Below are 20315 nucleotides of genomic sequence, written 5' to 3'. Positions count from 1 at the left end.
ATGAAAAGTGGGAATATATAAATGTATATTTTCAGTTAATTAAAATCTGGTAATTTTATAGTCTTAACTACATACATTCCCTTAACATACTCATTTAACATTTAAGCACATTTTCTTATTTATAGCTTATAATTTAACATTATTTTCTCATAAGGAGATATTCACTTCCTATTGTGATATCTGTGGCTTGAATAGAAACTTAAACTCCCTTGTATATATTGATTCTTCAGTGCTACAGGGCAAAAGAGAATTTGCTTTTAGATAGACAGAATGTAGCATACACTTACATGCTACAATATTAAGAATGATAGAAAGTTCAGAGAAGTATTAATTATTTGGTTACACTTTGGAGGGATCCAAATAAAGCATCAAATAAATTTAAGCACACTTTTATTTAATGTTTATTTATTTTGAGAGGAGAGTGTGCACAATCGGGAGGGGCAGAGAGAGAGGGAGAGAGAATGCCTTTTTTTTTTTTAATGTTTTATTTATTTCTGAGAGAGAAGGAGAGAGACACCGTGAGCAGGGCAAGGTCAGAGAGAGAAGGAGACACAGAATCTGAAGCAGCTCCAGGCTCTGAGCTAGCTGTCGGCACAGAACCCGACTCGGGGCTCAAACCCATGAGCCATGAGATCATGACCTAAGCCGAAGTCAGACACCTAACCGACTGAGCCACCCTGGTGCCCCAAAGAGGGAGAGAGAATTGCAAGTAAGCTCCGTGCTGTTAATGTAGAGCCTGATGTGGGGTTTGGTCCCATGAACCAACTGAACCACTCAGGTGCCCCTAAACATACCTTTTTGAGGTTTGCAAGATGGTGGGATAAATATTTTTTTTTGAAAGCTGTCTTTTTGCCTCAGCTAGTGTTTTTTACTTTGCATGTACATTTGAATGTTGAGACAGTTTTTGCACCAGCCGTGGATACAATGTGGTCTCTGCGTCTACTGAAATCTGACCTCTAGTGTTTTTTCCAGCAGCTGCATGATTCTCTGGTTTGATGGAAATGAGGGGAAGATTGTTCAGGAGGAGACAGGCTTCCATGCCATGAGGCTTTTTTGGTGGTGGTATCATTATCTCCACTTGGGAGAGAGGATTTCTGGTATTTGTGTCCACCTGGGCTCATTCTGTTTGTCCTTTAAACATTCATCTCAGGGAGCCTATGTGGTCAGTTGGTTGAGCACCAGACTTTGACTTAGGTCATGATCTCACGGACTCAACTCATGACACCATAGTTCGTGAGTTTGAACCCCGCATCAGGGCTCTGTGCTGATAGCTCTTAGCCTGGAGCCTATTTCAGATTCTGTCTTCTTCTCTCTCTGCCCCTCCCCCGCTTGTGCTTTGTCTCTGTTTCTTTTTCTTTCTCTCTTTCAAAAAATAAATAAACATTTAAAAAAAATTTTAGAGCTCATTTCAACTGTGGTGAGGAGACAGCTACCTGTCACATTTGCATATGTTGATACAGTGAGATAATGTAGCCTTGGTTTGAAATTGTGATAAAAAGTTCATGTTAAAATGAATGTTTACAAATTCTTTAACTTAACAATTTAAAAAAATTTTTTCATCATTGTTTCTCTGGCATTTCATTCATTTATTATCCAGATGATTGGTTTCATCTTGGCAAAAATTAAAATACTGGAATGTTTCCTAAAAGGAGATACCGTTTCTTTGTGACTCTCTTGCAGGAGAGTGGATTGGATTGGAGGACTGGGAAGAGGGTGTTTTAAGGCCAATGTAGAGAAGGCACAGGTGTGGGCATCGCTACTGTCCCCGGTCAGTGTGTCATTTTTGTGGTCATGTGCACCCAGTAGTTAGGCTTTTCAGTGTTTTAAAGGTGCACCCGAGGAGAGTATGGTTGGATAGACCTGTATATTTCCCTGGTTTTCATTCACTTTTGTCAGTGCTGCTCAGTCACGTCTCTGCAAGAACTTTTTCATTGTATTGCTGAAAATGGCATCATCCCAACAGCCCTGATATCTTGTCACCTGCCAAGAAATCTTGACTCACCCCCATTCTCACTCAGCTGTGGGTAGAATTGCCCTGTGGTCGTTTCATTGTCTGAAAGTGGTAGTAGATAAATGACAGACTTGACCTTGATATCTGTGAGTTACAGGCTCAAGGGATGCTTTACAATTTCTGTCCTTAAGGAAAATTTTACACTCTGAAAAACACAATCATTCTAAGCCTGTTGTCTTTTTTCCTCCTCTATATTGTCTTTATCATGTGTTGTTAGAAGTGAAATGTAAAACCAACTCTATATAGTATTAAACGTTATGAGGTTTCTTGGGATCTCATAATAGATTATAAATGAGCCATTAGAGAAACTGTAACTTCTGTAGGTTTGAGGGACATAATAATTAGCTTGTTAAGTACATTTTGATCACTCCTGGGGAATTTATTTGTTTTTCTGTTCCTCTTATAGAGTACTTACCTGTTAAATATGGTATTATTATGACATGTGGGTGGGTTACTTTTTTGAAGGAACTGTTTTTTAATCTCTTTAAGCAGGTCTAGAAGAAGGAAAATCTCCTTTTTAATGATAACATTTTAATTCAACAAATGGTTAATTATCTCACTGGAGATATGTTTTTATAAGCTTCTGTAACTTTTAAGCAACATAAGATTTGAGGATGGATCCCCTTAAAGATGGAGTGTAAATGTTTTTGGACTTTCTAGATTTTTCAGCCTGCTCTCTGCTACTATAGATTTATAGCCAGAGAGGCCCTTGAACTGTCCCCAAAGGTACACTGCTGTTTCCTACATCTGAGGTTGCCTGATGCTGGGGAGACATTTTCCCACTTTTCTTATTCTGGTAGCACTAAGTGCTCTAGTGTTACCTAGTACTGGCATCATAACCCACCTGCATTTATTGGGTTTCCTTTAAGCCAGTCAGTTGTGTATTTCTTTGCATGACTTTGTTTGGCAGTGTCTGGGTATACATGGTGGGGAACGTGAACATATCTTTTTTCCTGTTTTTTCACCTGCATGTTTTTGCTCATTCATCTGAACCTTCTGAGCCATTGCCATCCATCAAAATCCTGTGCAAACTTCAAGATCTATTTTTTATCCCCCTGAATGAAGCTTTTTAAAATATATTCCAACTATGACATTTGCACAATAATATGCAAGAAAGATGAGAAGTAAAAGAAGCTGAAAGTAGGGAGGCAAATCAAGGGAGTATGCAGTAAATCAGACATTAATTTATCAGTGTGGGCTGCGTAGGCCAGTGGAAGTGTTACAGTGAATTTAAAAAAAAAAACATTAAAAATGAGCTGTCAGTTTGAGATGATTGTGATTGGACATAGAATTCATTCATTGGGAAAATACTTCTACAACGCCGATTATGTGAAAGGTATGAGGAAAATAGACATATGTATGACGCATGGTCTCTTTGGGGAGACTGTATTAATGAACTGATTACACAGTAAATATAAAAATCACCATTTGAGTTGTAGTTAGTAATTGCTATAAAGGAAAAATGCAGGTTGCTGTTAGCTTAAATTAAGGTTATCTGCCCAGGTGAGAAGAGGCTGGTCAGAAAACATTTCTTCTGGAGCATCTATTTATGATGAAATGTGAACGATGTAGAGGGAGTAAATATGTGAAGCTGGAGAGGACAACATTCCTTGAAGAACAGAGTAAGCAAAGGCACTGTATTGGGCAGAAACATGGGATGTTAGAACTGTAAAGGAGACTCACGTAACTGGAGAGAGTCCAAGAGTGGAGGGGACAAAGTTGGCATGTCGCTCTGGGGGATCCCGAGTTATGTGGGTGCAAAGGATCAGCACAAATCAAAGTCTATTTAAGACTGACTAGAAGAGTGATATTTAATGAACAGGATATAGAGGAGAAGGGTATGTTTTCAGGAGATAATTTAAAGTTTGAGGTGCTTATGGAATAGTTCCACATACAATTGATGACTTGAAATATGGGGCTGGAGTTGACCAAACAGATTTGAGAATTTTCCTCATAGAGTTGGTGGTTGAAATAGTAAGAAGGGATTTTTTTTTTAAGAGAGGATAAAAAACAAAAAAGGAAAACAAGAAAAGCTACTTTACTTCTTGACATCCTTCTCCTTTTTCTGTGAGGTTTCCCACTCAACATCGTTGGTTACATTTCAAATATCCTATTAGTTTTGGCTGTGTGAGGGGATGCGGGAAAGCTTTTGTGGCATTGGCATTTTAAGTGGTGTTGAAGAATGCATAGGGTTTTGATGCATACATATAGTCAGGGATGGCAGATTGGAGCAGAGCATTGGAAGAGGAGAAACCGAGAAAGTAGTAGGAGGGAAATGCCTTGGCAGTGTAGTGTATCTTAACTGGACAGCCTCCCAGTAGAACAGCATGCTGCTGATGGTGACTGTCCCTTACCTCTCTGGTATGCATGGCAGGAGTTTACCACTGAGAGGAATATGACCGTGGCACTTGTTCTCTGCCTGGCATGGTTTAAATTAAAAAGAAAAAAATTAATTGAGAGACAGAGCGCAAGCAGGGGAAGAGCAGAGAGAGGGAGACAGAATCTGAAGCAGGCTCCAGGCTCCGAGCTGTCGGCACAAGAGCCCAGCATGGGGCTTGAACTCATGAACTGCTAGATCATGACCTGAGTCAAAGTTGGACACTTAACCAACTGAGCTACCCAGGTGCCCCTTAAAATTTTTTTAATGTTTACTTATTTTTGAGAGAGCTAGTGAGTGAGCATGTGCAGGGGAAGGGTAGAGCAAGAGGGAGACACGGAGTTTGAAGAAAGTTCCAGGCTCTGAGCTCTCAGTGGGGCCAGAACACGGGGCTAGAACTCACGAACCATGAGATCATGACTTGAGCCGAAGTCTGCATAGAATGGTTTAATGAATTTTTTTTCCTAACCAGTTGCTTCAGATACTTGGGATCTGATAAAAAACTAGGGCGCCATGAATAATGGTGTGGAAGGAAATAATAGAAGAAAACCTATAAGGGTGTGTTCAAACTCTTCTGACATTTAAGACTTTACAAAATGTGTCCTTTGATGTATGTTTCCAGCTTCACCTCTTTTGGCTCTACACTGTGGCTCTGGTCATTTCTCTCCTTACACCTCTACTATTCATGTTTTCCAGCTGGTTATCTGGTAAACTTAAGGTTTCTTCAAGTCAGGCTCTCATATTATATCCATGAAAACACATCTGACCTCTTTTCATGAGAACTGAACGTTCCTATCTTTATACTTTTATATTCCATGGTTTGTACTGTTTTAAACTTTTCTCTCATTACATTAGCTGGTGTTTCATTTTTTTTTTTTTAATGGTTTACTTATTTTTGAGAGAGAGAGAGAGAGAGTGAGCAGGGGAGGGGCAGAGAGAGAGGGAGACACAGAATCTGAAACAGGTTCCAGGCTCTGAGCTGTCAGCACAGAGCCCAACGCGGGGCTCAAACCCATGAACTGTGAGATCATGACTTGAGCTGAAGTCCAGTGCTCAATGAACTGAGCCACCCAGGTGTCCCAGCTGGTGTTTCATTTTGAGGCTCCTTGAATGTATAAATACTATTTGTAATTTTCTCTTTTTCTTTTTTATAATGTATGTTTATTTTTGAGAGAGAGAGATTGCACGCGCAAGAGTGAGAGAGCGTACAAGTAAGGGAGGGGCAGAGAGAAAGGGAGACACAGTCCAAAGCAGGCTCCAGGCTTTCAGCACAGAGCCTGATGCAGGGCTCAACCTCATGAACCATGAGATCTTGACCTGAGCCTAAGTCAGATGCTCAGTCAACTGAGCTGCCCCGCTGCCCCTAGAATTTTCTTTCCAACACAAGGCCCAATAAATATTACACCCTTAATAAAAACAGCTGAAATGGTAGGGTGGTCATTATGCCAGATGGTATTGGTGAATCCAGAAAAATGAAAACAGAGAAAGCTACCAAGAGTCTTCAGGATGACCTTCTTGAGCAAAATGATAAAATGTAAATGCCAGTTGGATATAGCCACAGTCGTAATATGTATATGCCAATTGCAAATATTCATATCCATCTTTTAAAATTTTTTCATCTTTTTTGTTGGGTAATTAAAGGTAAAGTGATGCAGTTGTGATACTAACATAATGATTAGAATCATTGAGTAATATACTTATTAATCCGACAATCTGGGGTTTGAGATACGTTCTTGTTCACAACGTATGATAGCAGTAGTTTTGAAATAGGTTAGTTACAGTACCCATTATGGCCAGCAGATGCCTGCAAACACCATAAAATCATTTTGATCAGATTGTTTCAAAAAACATACTGTTGGTTTTTGGAAGTTTATATTGCTGGTCTAGTACAATTGTTTTTGTTTGATTCTTTGCCTTTATTTTTAATTCCAGATGAAGAGAAAATTGAAAAGACATCTTACTTGAAAGAGCCATTTAATATTTTCCTTTCTCAGGTGTTAAGTGTGAATGAGGATGTATACACTGTATGTCATTTAAAAAATTTAGATTAAAATTATGAAAGAGAAGCACTTGTAAATATACTACCATTCTTTTTTTGATGAGGTTGTGAGAATTACATTTTAATCTGTCTTATTCGTATGGTTTTTTCTCCAACGAACACAGGAGAAGTATTCAAAAGGAATAATTCCTCTTTCTGCTATATCTACGGTCCGAGTTCAAGGAGACAACAAATTTGAAGTTGTTACAACACAAAGAACTTTTGTTTTTAGAGTAGAAAAAGAAGGTAAGATTATTTCTTTATTGCTGTAAAAACACTGAGACATTAATTCCTGACCAATCAGAAGACTCATAAACCAATTAAGCTGTAAATGTCAAGAAATCTTTAAATATGTTACTTTTAAATAACTTACATTTTATGTTCTTTTGAATGCCCTAAACAAGTTGATAAGTATTTAATTTTTGTTCACTCTTCTTGGATACAGCAGATACTTAGAATCTGCTAAGTAACAAGAATTCCTCTAAATTATGTATATGTGGCAGTGACAAAAAAAAGTAGGCAAAAATCTCTGCTCCTATGGAGTCCATGTTTTAGCTGTTGTTTTGATAATGCAGAGTAGTTATTTGATATGCAAAAACATTTTTTCTACCTATTAAAAGGTTAGTTTTCTGCAAGTTTCCCTTGGCAGGTTTAACTGAACACATGTCCTACTAATACAGATTTTGGAGTATCTTTTATATTTTTTTAAATTCTTTTTACCTTCATCATCTGCTATAGGTAAGTTCATGGTGAAAATTAGATGGCATGTGGTTGGTTTGTGGATGGAGTCGTTTTAAACCTTTAGATCTTTTCTCACTTTTGGAGGTGGGAAGGAGGGAGAGCCAGGAGACCTAAGAGTTCTCTACTTTGACTGTCAACATATCATCACTGTATATTATAAGATACTCACTGCTTTTAAATAATATAGGTAAGGCCATCTTCATTAATTAAAAAATTATAATTTTAACTTATTGTAAAGGTTTTATTGTAGTATAGATTATAGCTCAGCTTGATTTTGAAAGTAGTTGGTACTTAATTATTTGTATAATGGTGATATGGAGAACTTACTAAATATTTGGTACATGTGGTAATCTGTGCTTCATTTTTCACAGTGATCTTGTGAGGGATATAGATGTTACAATTATCCCATTTTACACATATCCCATTTTACATTTATATAAACTATAACAATATTAGCTATGTTGGGAGCAGTATTTGTCTTGTTTATACTGCTAGATTTCGAGAACATATACCAGTGCATGGCAAATAGAAAACATTCGATGAATCTTATATATTCCTAGAAAGCTCTCATTATTCCTTGTGATAATCAGTAAATCATAAATTCCAGCTGTTCACACCGAGACAGCTTTGGGTTTTGAGTGACTCACTATTCATTTGTGAGATTAACTTGGTGGTTTCTGATGGTATTCAAGAAAAAAATCCCTCCAAAACAGGAAAATGAACATGGAATAGTATAAGAAATATCAAAGTGCCTTGCTTCTAGTTAGCATTGTGTTGTGAGAGCTACCTAGGTATATATTGCACATATGTAATGGAAAGAGTGTTTCTTACTTGATTTTCTATTTAAAAAAACCATTGTGAGCTATTGTCTCCAGAGGGGGTAGGCAGGCCATGGCTTATATCCTGAATCTGGCCACTGCTTGTTTTTGTAAATAAAACCTTTTAGATCATAGCCAATGTCATTCATTTACTTATGTGCCTCAGGCAGCACTGCGTAAAGTTGCAGGTTTCGTGGCCAGGAAAGCCCAAGATATTCTCTTCTTGACAGGGTATCGTGATGATCTTTCCTTATGCTTTGGTTTCCTCTGCCCAGAAGGTGACTGTCTGTTTCTTTGAGGTGCTTATCACTTTCCCCTTGGCTTCTCAAAATGAATTTCGCATATGCCACATGGCTTGCATGTTAAGATAGACCATACTAAGTAAAGCTTCCAACCTGTGTGGAAATCTGTTTAGCCATATTTACTTACTGTAGTTAAAAGTTAAACAGACTTTAAGTAGAATGTATCAACCCACACATTTCAAAGTTAAGTGTTTACAATCCACCAGTGTCCTCCTATGATATGTAGTTCATGTGTCATTCATATATCACATAATTGATAAACAGTATAATAATTGCATTAAAACTATGGTATACATTACTATTTGTTAAATAAACTTAGGTCTCTAAGTTTTAAAGCGTGAAAATACTGTTTCAGTAAAAACTGAGACTGTCCAAATGGAATTACCGAGTTATTTTCATTGAAAGTCATTTTTACATAGTAACTGACATTTTTAAAGATAGATATACATAGATATACATAGGTGTGTGTGTAAATAGTGTATGTGTGTTGATATATTTACTATGGGACCTTCAACAAGATGCTAAATGTTTTATTGTTTTTTTCTCCTTTTGTGAATACAAATGATTGATTACATTTTACTTTCTGAGAACTGAGAAATCAACCTTAGTGGCTTATGAATTATTTGACTTAATGAATTTTAAGCCAAATGAAACTTTACTTCAATCTAATCAAGAAGCAAGATGAAAGTTTAGAACACAAAGGGGAAATGGTTTGACATACTAGCAGAAATGAATTCTCGATTTTTGGTGAGAAGGTTCTGAAGGTCCTGTGTACAACATCTGCCCTTTGTCTCCCCAGTGTCACAATTTCTAAGCTGCTGTGTTGCCCACCAACATTGCTTAGATAGGATTACAGTTTAGCGTCTTTTTCCCACAAATTTTCAAAGGCTTCAATTCCCCCATGTTTCCTAGAGCAGTATTATTATGCTGTTAGTTGAAAGTGAATTATATTGAGGTAATAGCATTTTAAAAATACTCCTCCCAAAATTAAAAAAAGAAAATTAGTTGGATTCATTTGTCCTGGAGCAGAACCATTGGAATTGGCCAGAGGGACCGTTATAACCACCGATAATCTTTCCAGCCTGTATTCCCCTGGCACCTGTGATCACACATGCAGGTGCGTTACTTCAAAAAGAAGTTGATGTTTTGAGTCGGCGGTTTGCATCCTTAGAAAAGGGCTTAGGAATTCTGAGTGGTTATCATTTGTGTTCTGGGCCATTTTCAGTACTGGCTTTCAGCCACAGTCTCCTGCTCCTGTCTACCTAAGCTTATTCTAAACCCGTTGGATGCAAGCAGCTGGTTTTCCTTTCAACTCTGTTTCCAGACAGCATTTTACAGCCCTCCAGTGGCAGCTGTGATATTGCAAAGCATTTATTTATTTATTTATTTATCTGTCTGTTTATTTATTAACATTTGGGTTAGAAACATACATTTCTCTTAGTTATTGTGGACAAGTAGACTTACCTGCCTTGAAATAGTCAATGATTTTAGAAGCAAGTCATGGAACATTATTAACTGGCTGGAGTGAGAGCTAGGGGAATTCTAAGTTCTTCATTGTTGGGGCAGCTGGAGTGGCTCAGTCGGTTAAGTGTCCTACTCTTGATTTTGACTCAGCTTATAGTCTGACAGTTCGTGGGATCCCCATGTTGGGCTTTGCTTTGACACCATGAAGCCTGTTTGGGATTCTCTATCTCTGCCCCTTTCTGTCCCTCCCCTGCTCTCACTTTCTCTCTCAAATAAATAAACTTTAAAAAAAGTTCTCCATTGTATACATTGGTGGATTATTGCAATAGGTCACAAACTGTGGAGTCATTCTTGAATCTTTTTTTCCATATCTCACATCCAGCCCATCAGCATATCTAATCATTTGACTTTGGAAATATACCTGGATTCTTCAGTCATTACTACTCTAATGCAAGCCACTGCCTCTCCCTGGGTTTTGGAATAACCTCCTTTGATCGACTGTAGGCCTGTTTTTCTGCATAGCCTGTCAGGGATCATTCATCAAAGAAGTCAGCTCACGTCCATCCACTTCAGATGCTGTGCTGTCTCTCCATCTCGCTGAGAGTAAAGTACTAATGTCCAAGAGCCCCTACGTGCTCTGGCCTCTGTGTCCTTATCTCCTCCTGTGCTCTCACTCACTGCACTTCAACAATTCTTCTGTTCCTTCAACATGTCAGATCTGTTGCCCCAGGCCATTGACACTGGCTGCTTTCTTTAACCTGGAATGCTCTTCCACCAGCCATCCTCCCAACTTGCTTCATCACTTTCTCTTTTTTTAGGTTTTTGCTTAACGATTTTGGTATGCTAATATAACTGGTTAGCAATTACCTTCTTTCTGAGTGTTTTTCGAGTACCCAGCATAAGAACTTATATTTCTTATGTCCCTCATCCCTTGCTTTATTTTGTTCCATTGCACTTGTCACTGTGTAATAGATTACATATCTTTGTTTTATTGCCTACTCTTTTGACCAGGGGGAAAACTCCAGGAGGCTAAGGCTGTGGTCTGTTTTGTTCACGCTTCCATTCCTGGTATTCAGAATAGGTCTTAGAACCTAGTAGGCACTTATTAACCTAGTAGTAAATATTTGTATGAATGAATGGTTATTAATTTCATAAATAGCCATGGTATATGCAGTTACTTTCTTCCTTAAAACTGATCATGGGTTACATTGAAGAATCTTTGGTTATATTATAGCATATCAAAAGTAAAGGTCAATCTAAACTGTTATGTTCTGTCACTAATCTTATACACAGCCCTTATGAGGTAATCCCTAGTATAATCAATCCTTTATGTTACTGATGAATATGCCTACTTCTGCTTCTAAATGCAGTGGTCAGAGAATATTGTCTCTCCTGTTTTATTGTTGTTGTTTCTTACTTTTTTGGTTTTTTTAAAATGTTTATTTATTTGAGAGAGTAAACATGCATGAGTAGAGGAGGGGCAGAGAGGAGAGAGAATCCTAAGCAGGCTTAGTGCTGTCAGCCTGGAGCCCGATGTGGGGCTCCATCCCATGAACCATGAGATCATGATCTGAGCCGAAATCAAGAGTAGGACACTTAACCAACTGAGCCACCCAGGCTCCCCTTTACTTTTTTGTTTCTTACACTAGTTGGCATTCATTCCTGAAAACCTCAAAAACTAGTTTGAGGGAATCATTATCTTTTATTTACATTCTAGAATAATTATAAGAAAGTGGTGATTTTGTTTGTTTTCCCTTTTTCCAGCCCAGAGTTCTATACTTTGAGCAAAGCCATATTTAGGTCAGAGCATATTCTCTAAGGAATAGTGCTTAGCACAATGCTAAGATCAAGTTAGACACTAGGTAAATATTTGTTGTTGGAAAGAATAAAAGAATCTTGGTGTGAAGAGTAGGGAGGAGCATACTATCTAGTTTTGCCCAAGACACTTAGCCCAAGGGAAAAATCAATATTTGACTCGGAATATTATGGCTTGCCAAAGCATGTTCCCCATGTCTAAGGATACACACATTGCACAATCAAATACCAATGATGCTTGTAATCTGTTTTATTATGTTAGAATTTTCCGTATCACTGTTTATCTCCATTGGCATAGGTAATTAAGAATAGACGGAATGTTACTATTAATTCTTGTATTTACTCATGACTGTTTACTTCCTATTAGTAAATGAGGCCCTCAGGAGCTAGATAATAGTTCTAGGCTATAAGAGAACCATTTGTTAAGACGTAACCATAATATGCTTAAGTCCAACAGCTGCAATTGCCAGTTTCAAATTATTTTCCTGAGAAACTGAGATCTATAATAACAATAGGAGCCATAAACAGTTTGCCTACTTCATAAAGTTATGAGTGTTACCAAATGAAATAAGTCAGAGAAAGACAAATACCATGATTTCACTCATGTGGAATTTAAGAAACAAAACAAAATGAACAAAGAAAAAAGACAGAAAAACAGGCTCTTAAATATGGAGAACTAACTGGTGGTTGCCTGGAGGCAAGGTGCATCAGGGACAGGGATGGGTGAGACAAAGGGGATTAAGACTACACTTACCTTGAGCACTGAGTAATGTATAGAATGGTTGAATCCTGTTGTACACCCGAAATTAATAAAACATTGTTAATTATATTTCAATAAAAAAGAAAAAACCTAAGGTAGGTTTCTTTTCAATCAAAGAATATGACTTACATTTCAAACTAAATGACTTATGCAGATTAATACAAATAAAAAACATTCTATGCTGTTTACTTGGCAAGAATATTTTGTGTGAAACTAATGATCACAAGTAATAACCAATAGAAGTCTTGTTGTTACTGAAAATGTAAAAAATTATCAGTGCACTCTGGATCTGTGCATGTGGATCTAAAATGTAGAGTACGGGCACTAGGGTGGCTCAGTCAGTTGAGCATCTGACTCTTGATTTTAGCTAGGTCATGGTTCGTGGGGTCATGCCCCTTGTCAGGGATTTTCTCCCTTTCTCACTGTCTCAGTGCACCCTCCCTGCTCTCTCTCTCTCTCTCTCTGAAAAAAAAAAAAGAAAAAAAAAAAAACTTTAACATGTAGAGTTAGTGCTGCATATTGACATTTACTTACTTGAATATTTTCATGTGCTTTAGTTTCTAATGATGCTGAGGAATTTGGATAAATAGTTCCTCCTGAAAATGTTATGCTGAGAGACACAGAGACCAACCGAGATCACTGAAGCCGAACCGAATTAAGGGAGTCCAGCACTATACAGAGTTAACATAGAATGCTAAATGTGTGGCCCTGAGCCCAAGGACTTAGGGCTTTTTATAATGAGCAAGCAGGCAAGTGGGCAGTACAGAAGCAGAATTGACCAGTTATTGTAAAAAGGCTACAAAGTGATAAAGAGAACAGCCCTTATCCTGGTGTGTAGGACAACATTTGTTATTTTGAAGGCAGGGTTTAGGGTTGTAGGGGAGTTTCAGGGAATAGCCATTATCTAAAGGACAGAATATGCAAACTGTGTCATAAATAACCATTATCAGGGAACATTAACCCTTGTCTTCTTACTTGTTTTTTCCTTGCACCTGAGGATAGTCATGTAGTCCTCCAAGTGCAGGCCCAGAAGGTAAACTCTGGGTCAAGATGGAAGGGCTGAGGCTAAATTCATGTGCAGCAATACTTGGGCACTATAACCTGGGAGTTAGATGTAAAGCCTTGTTGAATGAGGTTTAATAAATACTTTGGTCTTGGTCATTCAGTGCACAACTGATTTTAGTAGTGTTGAAGGTGAGCAGGAATAAAGATCATTTAAAATTGAGTCTTAATTATAAAATAACTTCTCATTATTCGAGTAATTCGAATGCAAGGGTTCATGTTCGAATACAAGCAAGTCTAATATGGAGACTTATTTCAGTCCACAATAGAGTAATTATGTCTAGACCAGTCTTTGAAATAGTATCCCATTTTCCAATCTTGGGCCAGCTTATTTTTTCCTTCCTCTTCATTCTTGATCATTTTTCCTACCTGGAATTCTGTCTGTGGTTTTTTGTTTGGTGTGTGTGTTTGTGTGTGTGTGTTTGTTTTGTTTTGGTTTGGGCTTTTTTTGCCTTTTCCCTTTTGCCTTGATAACTACTTCTCCATTTGTTTTTTGCTAGCCCATTTTCCAGCCTCATAGATATAGTCATACCTCAAGATTTGTCCATTTCATCTCCCTTTACCTTAAACGTGTATCCACTTCCATGGATGTTCTTTTGTGTAGGCCACTTCAGTCACACATTGTTCAGTCCACCTAGATGCTCCTGCCAGGGCACTGAAAACCTGGGGTGGTTTTCTCAACAAAATGAAACTTACATTCTTTGGTCAAGTCAGGGTACTAAGCTATCTGATAATTTAAACTTGTGTGAATACCTGTCAAACGTATTTAAAACTTCAACTATTTTTTTCTGTCCCTCAGTGTCTTGACCTCTCAGGTATTCTTTTGTTTCCATTTTCATTGTACTTCAAGCCTCTCTTCCCTTATTTCTGATCTCCAAGCTTAGTCTGCCTATCATCATGCTAATCATGTCACTTCCTTGCTAAGAATCGTGGCTTTTTTTTTTTTTTCCCCCTCTGTAATAAAGTTTGGAGGCAAAATTCCTTACAGGTACTGCAGAAGGTGTAGCCATATTTCCTATTATTTCTTTGTGAGTTCAAAATTATCAGTATGCTTCTCTTTAAGTCCCTGAACAGATGTTGGTTCTTCCTGCCTTTGTTCTTGTGTTCTTTGCTTAGAGTTATAAAGTTCTGCTCTTCCCTCACCAAACCCCAGTTTTCTTTTCAAATGCTCCTTCTTCCAAGAACTAACACAGTCTTTTTTTTTTCTATAGTGCTGAAAACAATTGAGAGTTAAAATATTTGATTCTGTTAATTTTACACTAGCTGTATGACATACTTCAGCAAATCACATACCTCCATTGAATTGATTCATATGATATCATTTGTATGACATTTATAATATTCTGTGTTCTGTGTTCATATCTAACTTGACTTATGACTTTGATTGCTCTTTGGGGACGAGATCAAATTTCTGTGCCCATGATGCAGTGTGTTATGCATAGTTGAAGGTCACTCCACTTTTGTAGAGGGAGAAAACTAAATTTTAATTTACCAAATGAGATGCTATTTTAGTTTGATGAGAATAGATTGAGTGACTATCAAGTCTGTGTACTCTTAGGCAGAGTAGGCTCTAAGTAACAGAAGTAAGATTTTCTGGGCATTTGAGTACTTTAATTGCCAGGTAAAATCTGTTAACTGGTTTCAATATTACTTCCGTTAAAACAAAATCCAGTCTCATAAATAATCTATAAGAGTGCATCTTAAATATTAACATGGATTCAGATCACCTGGGGATCTTCTTAAACTGAATATTCTGATTCATCAGGTCCAAAGTGGAGCCTGAGATGTTGCATTCTAATAAGCTCCCAGGTGAGGCCAGTGGTATTAGTTACAGAACACCTGTGTAGCCTTATTTCTTTTCTCTTACAGAATAGGGCCATTGGCTCTGACTGCAGTAGCATTTAGATTGCAGTTGTGGGAAAGAATCTGTAAGTGATGTGTTACAGAGAGAATAGATCCTTTGCCATGTTTCTGTGTCTGTATAATTTATATGAGTATGGATGTATTTTCTCCTGTCTTCATTTTCAGAGGAGAGAAATGACTGGGTCAGCATACTGTTAAATGCACTGAAATCGCAGTCCCCTGCCTTACAGTCTCAAGCAGCTGCTGCACCTGAGAAATGTGGATATCTTGAACTGAGAGGGTACAAAGCCAAAATTTTTACTGTGTTAAGTGGAAACAGCGTGTGGCTTTGCAAAAACGAACAGGTGAGGAGCTATGTTACAGCAACTGGAATTTGTGGTTCCTTGATTGTATTAACAACTATGCTTCGTTAGACTTATTAGTGTCTTTACTTATAGGGTCTTGCTTTTGTCTTGAGTACTGCACTAAATATAACAAAGTGTTGTTTTGTAGAATTTTCTCAGTTCCTCCAATGGCAGGAACATAATCTACATCAAATTTGAGGTTAGACATCATCTTTTTAAGGGACTGACAAGATCATTGAAAATAATTTTTGAAGAATATTCCTTACCTGAAGTAATGTTATAAAACTACATGAGGTAATAATTAAGAACCAATTAATCATTCGGCTGTTGATGAAATAGGCTCAGTTCTGTACCTGTTGTTTCTTGTGTGATAGAAAATTTTAAGAGTAGGCACAGATGACATATTTTGAGTTTCCAGCATTTTAATTTATTTCTTTGAGCAGATATGTTGCTTGCAGAGGAGATAATTTACTATAGACAAGTAGTTCATATATGCATACACAAACACATACATGCCAAATATAAAATAGGCTTGAGTTGTTGACTTAATAGAGAAGTTAAGTGTTTTGAGGAGACTGATGTTAAAGTTCTGACAAATTCAGTTAAATTTGATTGAATAGACTTACTTTTCTCTGACCTATCTGGTTTTCAATATGTATTGGAAAATACTCCTTTTGTGGATTGAACTCTTAATCTTTTAGCCTAAAATGTAATAGATACTTAGTAATTTGTGGAATTACACAATGTGCTTTGGATATCTGATCCAAGAGGAACTCATTTTGTAATACATCATAATGGGTTATGATTAGCTGGGATCTAAATATTTTCATAACAAAAATAGAGATATAAATTCAAAACAAATGGTGGTTTTAAGAAATTAACTATAGATCTTTAAGGCATTTTCTGAACTTCAGCATGATCTTATTATATTTTTTGGATAAGATTTCTTAGCCAATTAACTGTAAAAGGCATCATTGAGCACTGTTGGCATATTAATAACTTGGATAGTTAGCATATTCCTCAAGAAGAATAGTGATGTACAGCTTATAATGTGTATGAACTGAATATGAACATTTTTAGCCTGTGAAGTAAGATGATTAAAACTTTTCTCATTGGAATGGAGTTTAAAAATGCATAATTTGCATTTATTGGTATGGAAGTTCCTCTGCCAGATTAATTGAGGTGTTCATATTTTACTTGCACAGACTTGATGGACTTCAAATATTAGTTTCATTGCTTTCTATTAGCTAGATTGTCTAGGTTTACATTAATTTCCTAAAGTAGATTTTTTTTAAAGTTTTATTAACATTCTCTATTAGAAAGAAGTTATATGAAATTATTGCTTTAATATTAGCAATTGAACATAAAAAACATAATAATGATTACCACCTGGTGAGTACCAGGTATTGTGCTATTTAATTTATAAACATTTCCTTTTAATCTCACCCATAGATATAGGAGGAAGGATATTCTCCTCTGTATTTTATAGATGAGGAAAATGAGAATTGAGTAAGGATTACAGATCTTCATGCATAACAAAACCAGAAGTATATGACTCTAAGTCTAGCATCTTAGCCACTATACCAAACTGACTTTTTAAAATGTGTATTGAAAAGACCATTTCTGGCCTATAATCTATTGGAGATAGACTAAGCTTCTTTCCTTGAAAAACTTAGTTGCTTAGGAGGCTCGGAGTGTGCATTCAGTATACATTCTACCAGGTGAGGTAGTCTGCAAGGTATACACTTGCTGAGGACACATATCCTGTCTTCCAAGATGAAAAGTTAGACAGGACCAGTGTTTTTAATGGATAGTGAGCCCAGTGCTTTATTAGGCTCATGCAGAAGTTACGTAGAAGTGCAAAAAAGGCATCTAATGGAGTCTCGAGATTAGAAACAGTTCCATGTACACAGGTAATGAATATATACTCTTAAAAATGAAAGCATTAATGCTGGACCCCTTATCTTTGAGACATACACCTATTTTCAGTTATGTATATTTAGGTTCCTTTTCTATGCACTAACGTGCCTTTACATACCCTTAAAGAATACATACTGTTGCTTGTGTATGTGTTATTTTTAAAAAGTTGCATCATGATATATGGAGCTGGTTCTTAAGGGACTTGTTCTTGAGTCAAGTCTTGAACTAGTTGGCTCAAGACTGAATGGACAAATTAAGGAAGGCCTTCTGTGTTTAGGCCCTAACTTACCATTCCAGTTTCATCTGTGTTACATCGTGGTGTATCCTTTTCTCCAGGGGAAAGTTGCCCATTGGTTTTTTCACATGGTTGAACAGATTGTGTGAAGAACTTGGGTGATGTGCTAAATGGGGAGTCTTTCTCCTGAATGCAGAGGGCTTTAATAATGCTTGCATTTAGGAAAAGCACTAAAAGATAATTGTTCAAAGCAACTTCTGGAAGTTTTAATTGTACAATCCATTAAGTAATCTTGTGTTTTTTTAAATATGGAAAAAATCTACTTATAAAAATGTAAGAAGTGTTACACCGGAAACATGTCAATTTTAATTCTCTAATAAAAATAAAAAGTAAAAAGTAAAAAGTAAAAAAGGTGTTAGCTTTGAATTTCTATATCTAAGTTTGAATTGGATCTAATTTGGTTACATGCATCAAAGCTAAATTATTTTCATTTTTAAACTTTTAAAATAGTGGATTTATTGCCCACATAACTTACAGTGTGAATAGAATTTAAAAAATAAGGAAAATTGACCTACACTACCCTAACATATGAACTATTTTTATTTTTCTTGCCTCTGTTTATACATATTTATAGTAATTTACTCAGGAGGTCATTCCAGAGAGAGTAAACAGTTGGATAGAGGTGGAAAGGTAGCATATGTTGAAGAATTATTTAAATGGAAGGTGAGACGTTCATTTAGAGCAAAGGAGATGGACAGAGTAGCGTTCTGGGTTTTCATTCTTTCTCTGCTACTAATTGGTTCAGATAATTAAGTTAATGTCTTTATGTTTAAATGATGTCATGTAAAGAAGAGAGATCGCTTACTATCTCTGAGGCCATTATTGAAGTTGAGTGTTAAAATTCCAGCTATCTGGGCTCATTCCAGACTGTAGACTTAGAATTTCTGGGGATGGAATGTTGGAATTCACATTGTATAAAGCATCCCATATGATTCAGTGACATGTGATCCAAAAACTACACCACACACTGAAACACTGGTCTGAGGTTTCTGTGTTTTTGGGTTTTTTTCCCCCCCTTTAAAACATGATAAGCGTTTAGGTAAAGAGAGCAAGATATTTTGGGATTGCAAAATGGGTAAAAATAGCCTGGAAACAACATTGGGTGCTTCATCATCCTTCAACTTGGGATTGTTATACTTCTTTTTTTTTTTTTTTTTTATTTATTTCTAGGAGAGAGCGAGAGACAGTGTGAGCAGGGGAGGGTCAGAGAGAGAGGGAGTCACAGACNGACGCGGGGCTCGAACCCACGAACCGCGAGATCATGACCTAAGCGAAAGTCGGACGCTTAACCGACTAAGCCACCCAGGCGCCCTTGTTATACTTCTTTTTGTGATTAACTTTCATTTTTAAGTATAGCTTTTTTCTCATTGAACATTTTGAAATGTTCAATGTCCAGCATTTAAGTGGAACGTTAAGATGATTGGTATTAGTGGGAATGAATTTTGAAAATTTGAAGAACTATTATTAATTGTGCATAGTTTTGAAATATAGGTACTGGTATTTATTTATTTTTGCTAAAATCTCAATTTTTAAATGAAATTACAGATTTTAGCTTATAAATCCTAAAATAACATTTAATTTTTTCTTTCTTAGCATAAACTTTTATTGCCAAAGTATGATCTAGTGGAGTAAACTCCATTTGCCAAGTCAGCATAAAGGGGACAGTGTTTCGAAAACAGTTTGAAATTGTTTCATTTCCCATAAGTTCTTTGAATCTGTCTGTAAGTGTATTCTAATTTTGTGGATTATTTTTAGTCCTTTCCAGAGCTTTCTCTCTACTTCCAAAAGGTTTCCTTAAGATTCCATGTCAAGCATCCTTACAAATATATTTTCAGTAATTCGCTTTTTCTGGATCTGTCCCTTCTACACAATCAGTAGCTTAAATTTTCTAAGTTAAAATAGTTATTAGAACAGGCTGTTGTAATTACTGCCTTTTTAAAGAGACATGGTATAATGGTAGCAAGGGGAATGCTAGTCTTGGTCCCCTCATGGACACTGTCGTGTCTCAACTCTGTGGAATTAACATGGACTTTTCACTTTCCCAGTTGCTCCCTTCAGAGGTTCATTATTTTCTTTCACCTCTGCCTCTCCCTTTCATTCATTAGCAGATTGTAGCAGCTGGAACTTGCAGAAGCTCTGGAGTGAGTAGGAGAAATGCCTTAGGGGATCTTATTTCTGTGACAACCCCTGCCTCTCCCCATCCCAGGTTGTAAAAAGTAGAAGAGAACTATGAAGATATATGTAAAAACATTTGTTAGAGAGGACTTTTGCAAAGTTGAACCAGACACAAATTCTCTACCTAATTACTCAGTTGCAAAACACTGTGGCGCTGTTATCACATAAATTACATGTCATTTCTTTATTTAACATCATCTCACAAACGCAGTGTTTAATTTTTACAAATAGTGTTCTCTTCTTTGTCTCTGCTTATGTTTTATATGCCTGCAATGTATTATAATTATGATAATTTTTTTTCAGTGTTTCTTCAACTTTTTTTTTTTTTTT

At 36.8% G+C, this 20315-nt stretch overlaps 1 protein-coding gene across 1 annotated transcript in view; it reads left to right on the top strand.

Moving 5' to 3' along the window:
- The window catches only part of ARAP2 (ArfGAP with RhoGAP domain, ankyrin repeat and PH domain 2), a 58851-nt gene extending 43187 nt beyond the window's left edge, over positions 1-15664 (top strand). The window contains exons 8-9 of the mRNA XM_039227055.1: positions 6552-6672; positions 15417-15664. Coding sequence (XP_039082986.1) covers positions 6552-6672; positions 15417-15664 — 369 coding nt within the window. The remainder of the gene's footprint in view (positions 1-6551; positions 6673-15416) is intronic.
- Positions 15665-20315: the final 4651 nt, after the last annotated feature.

Source organism: Hyaena hyaena, unplaced genomic scaffold, assembly GCF_003009895.1.
Source record: "Hyaena hyaena isolate Hyena2069 unplaced genomic scaffold, ASM300989v1 scaffold_24, whole genome shotgun sequence".
Classification (NCBI taxonomy): Eukaryota; Metazoa; Chordata; class Mammalia; order Carnivora; family Hyaenidae; genus Hyaena; species Hyaena hyaena.
This window is presented reverse-complemented; position numbering and strand designations above follow the sequence as displayed.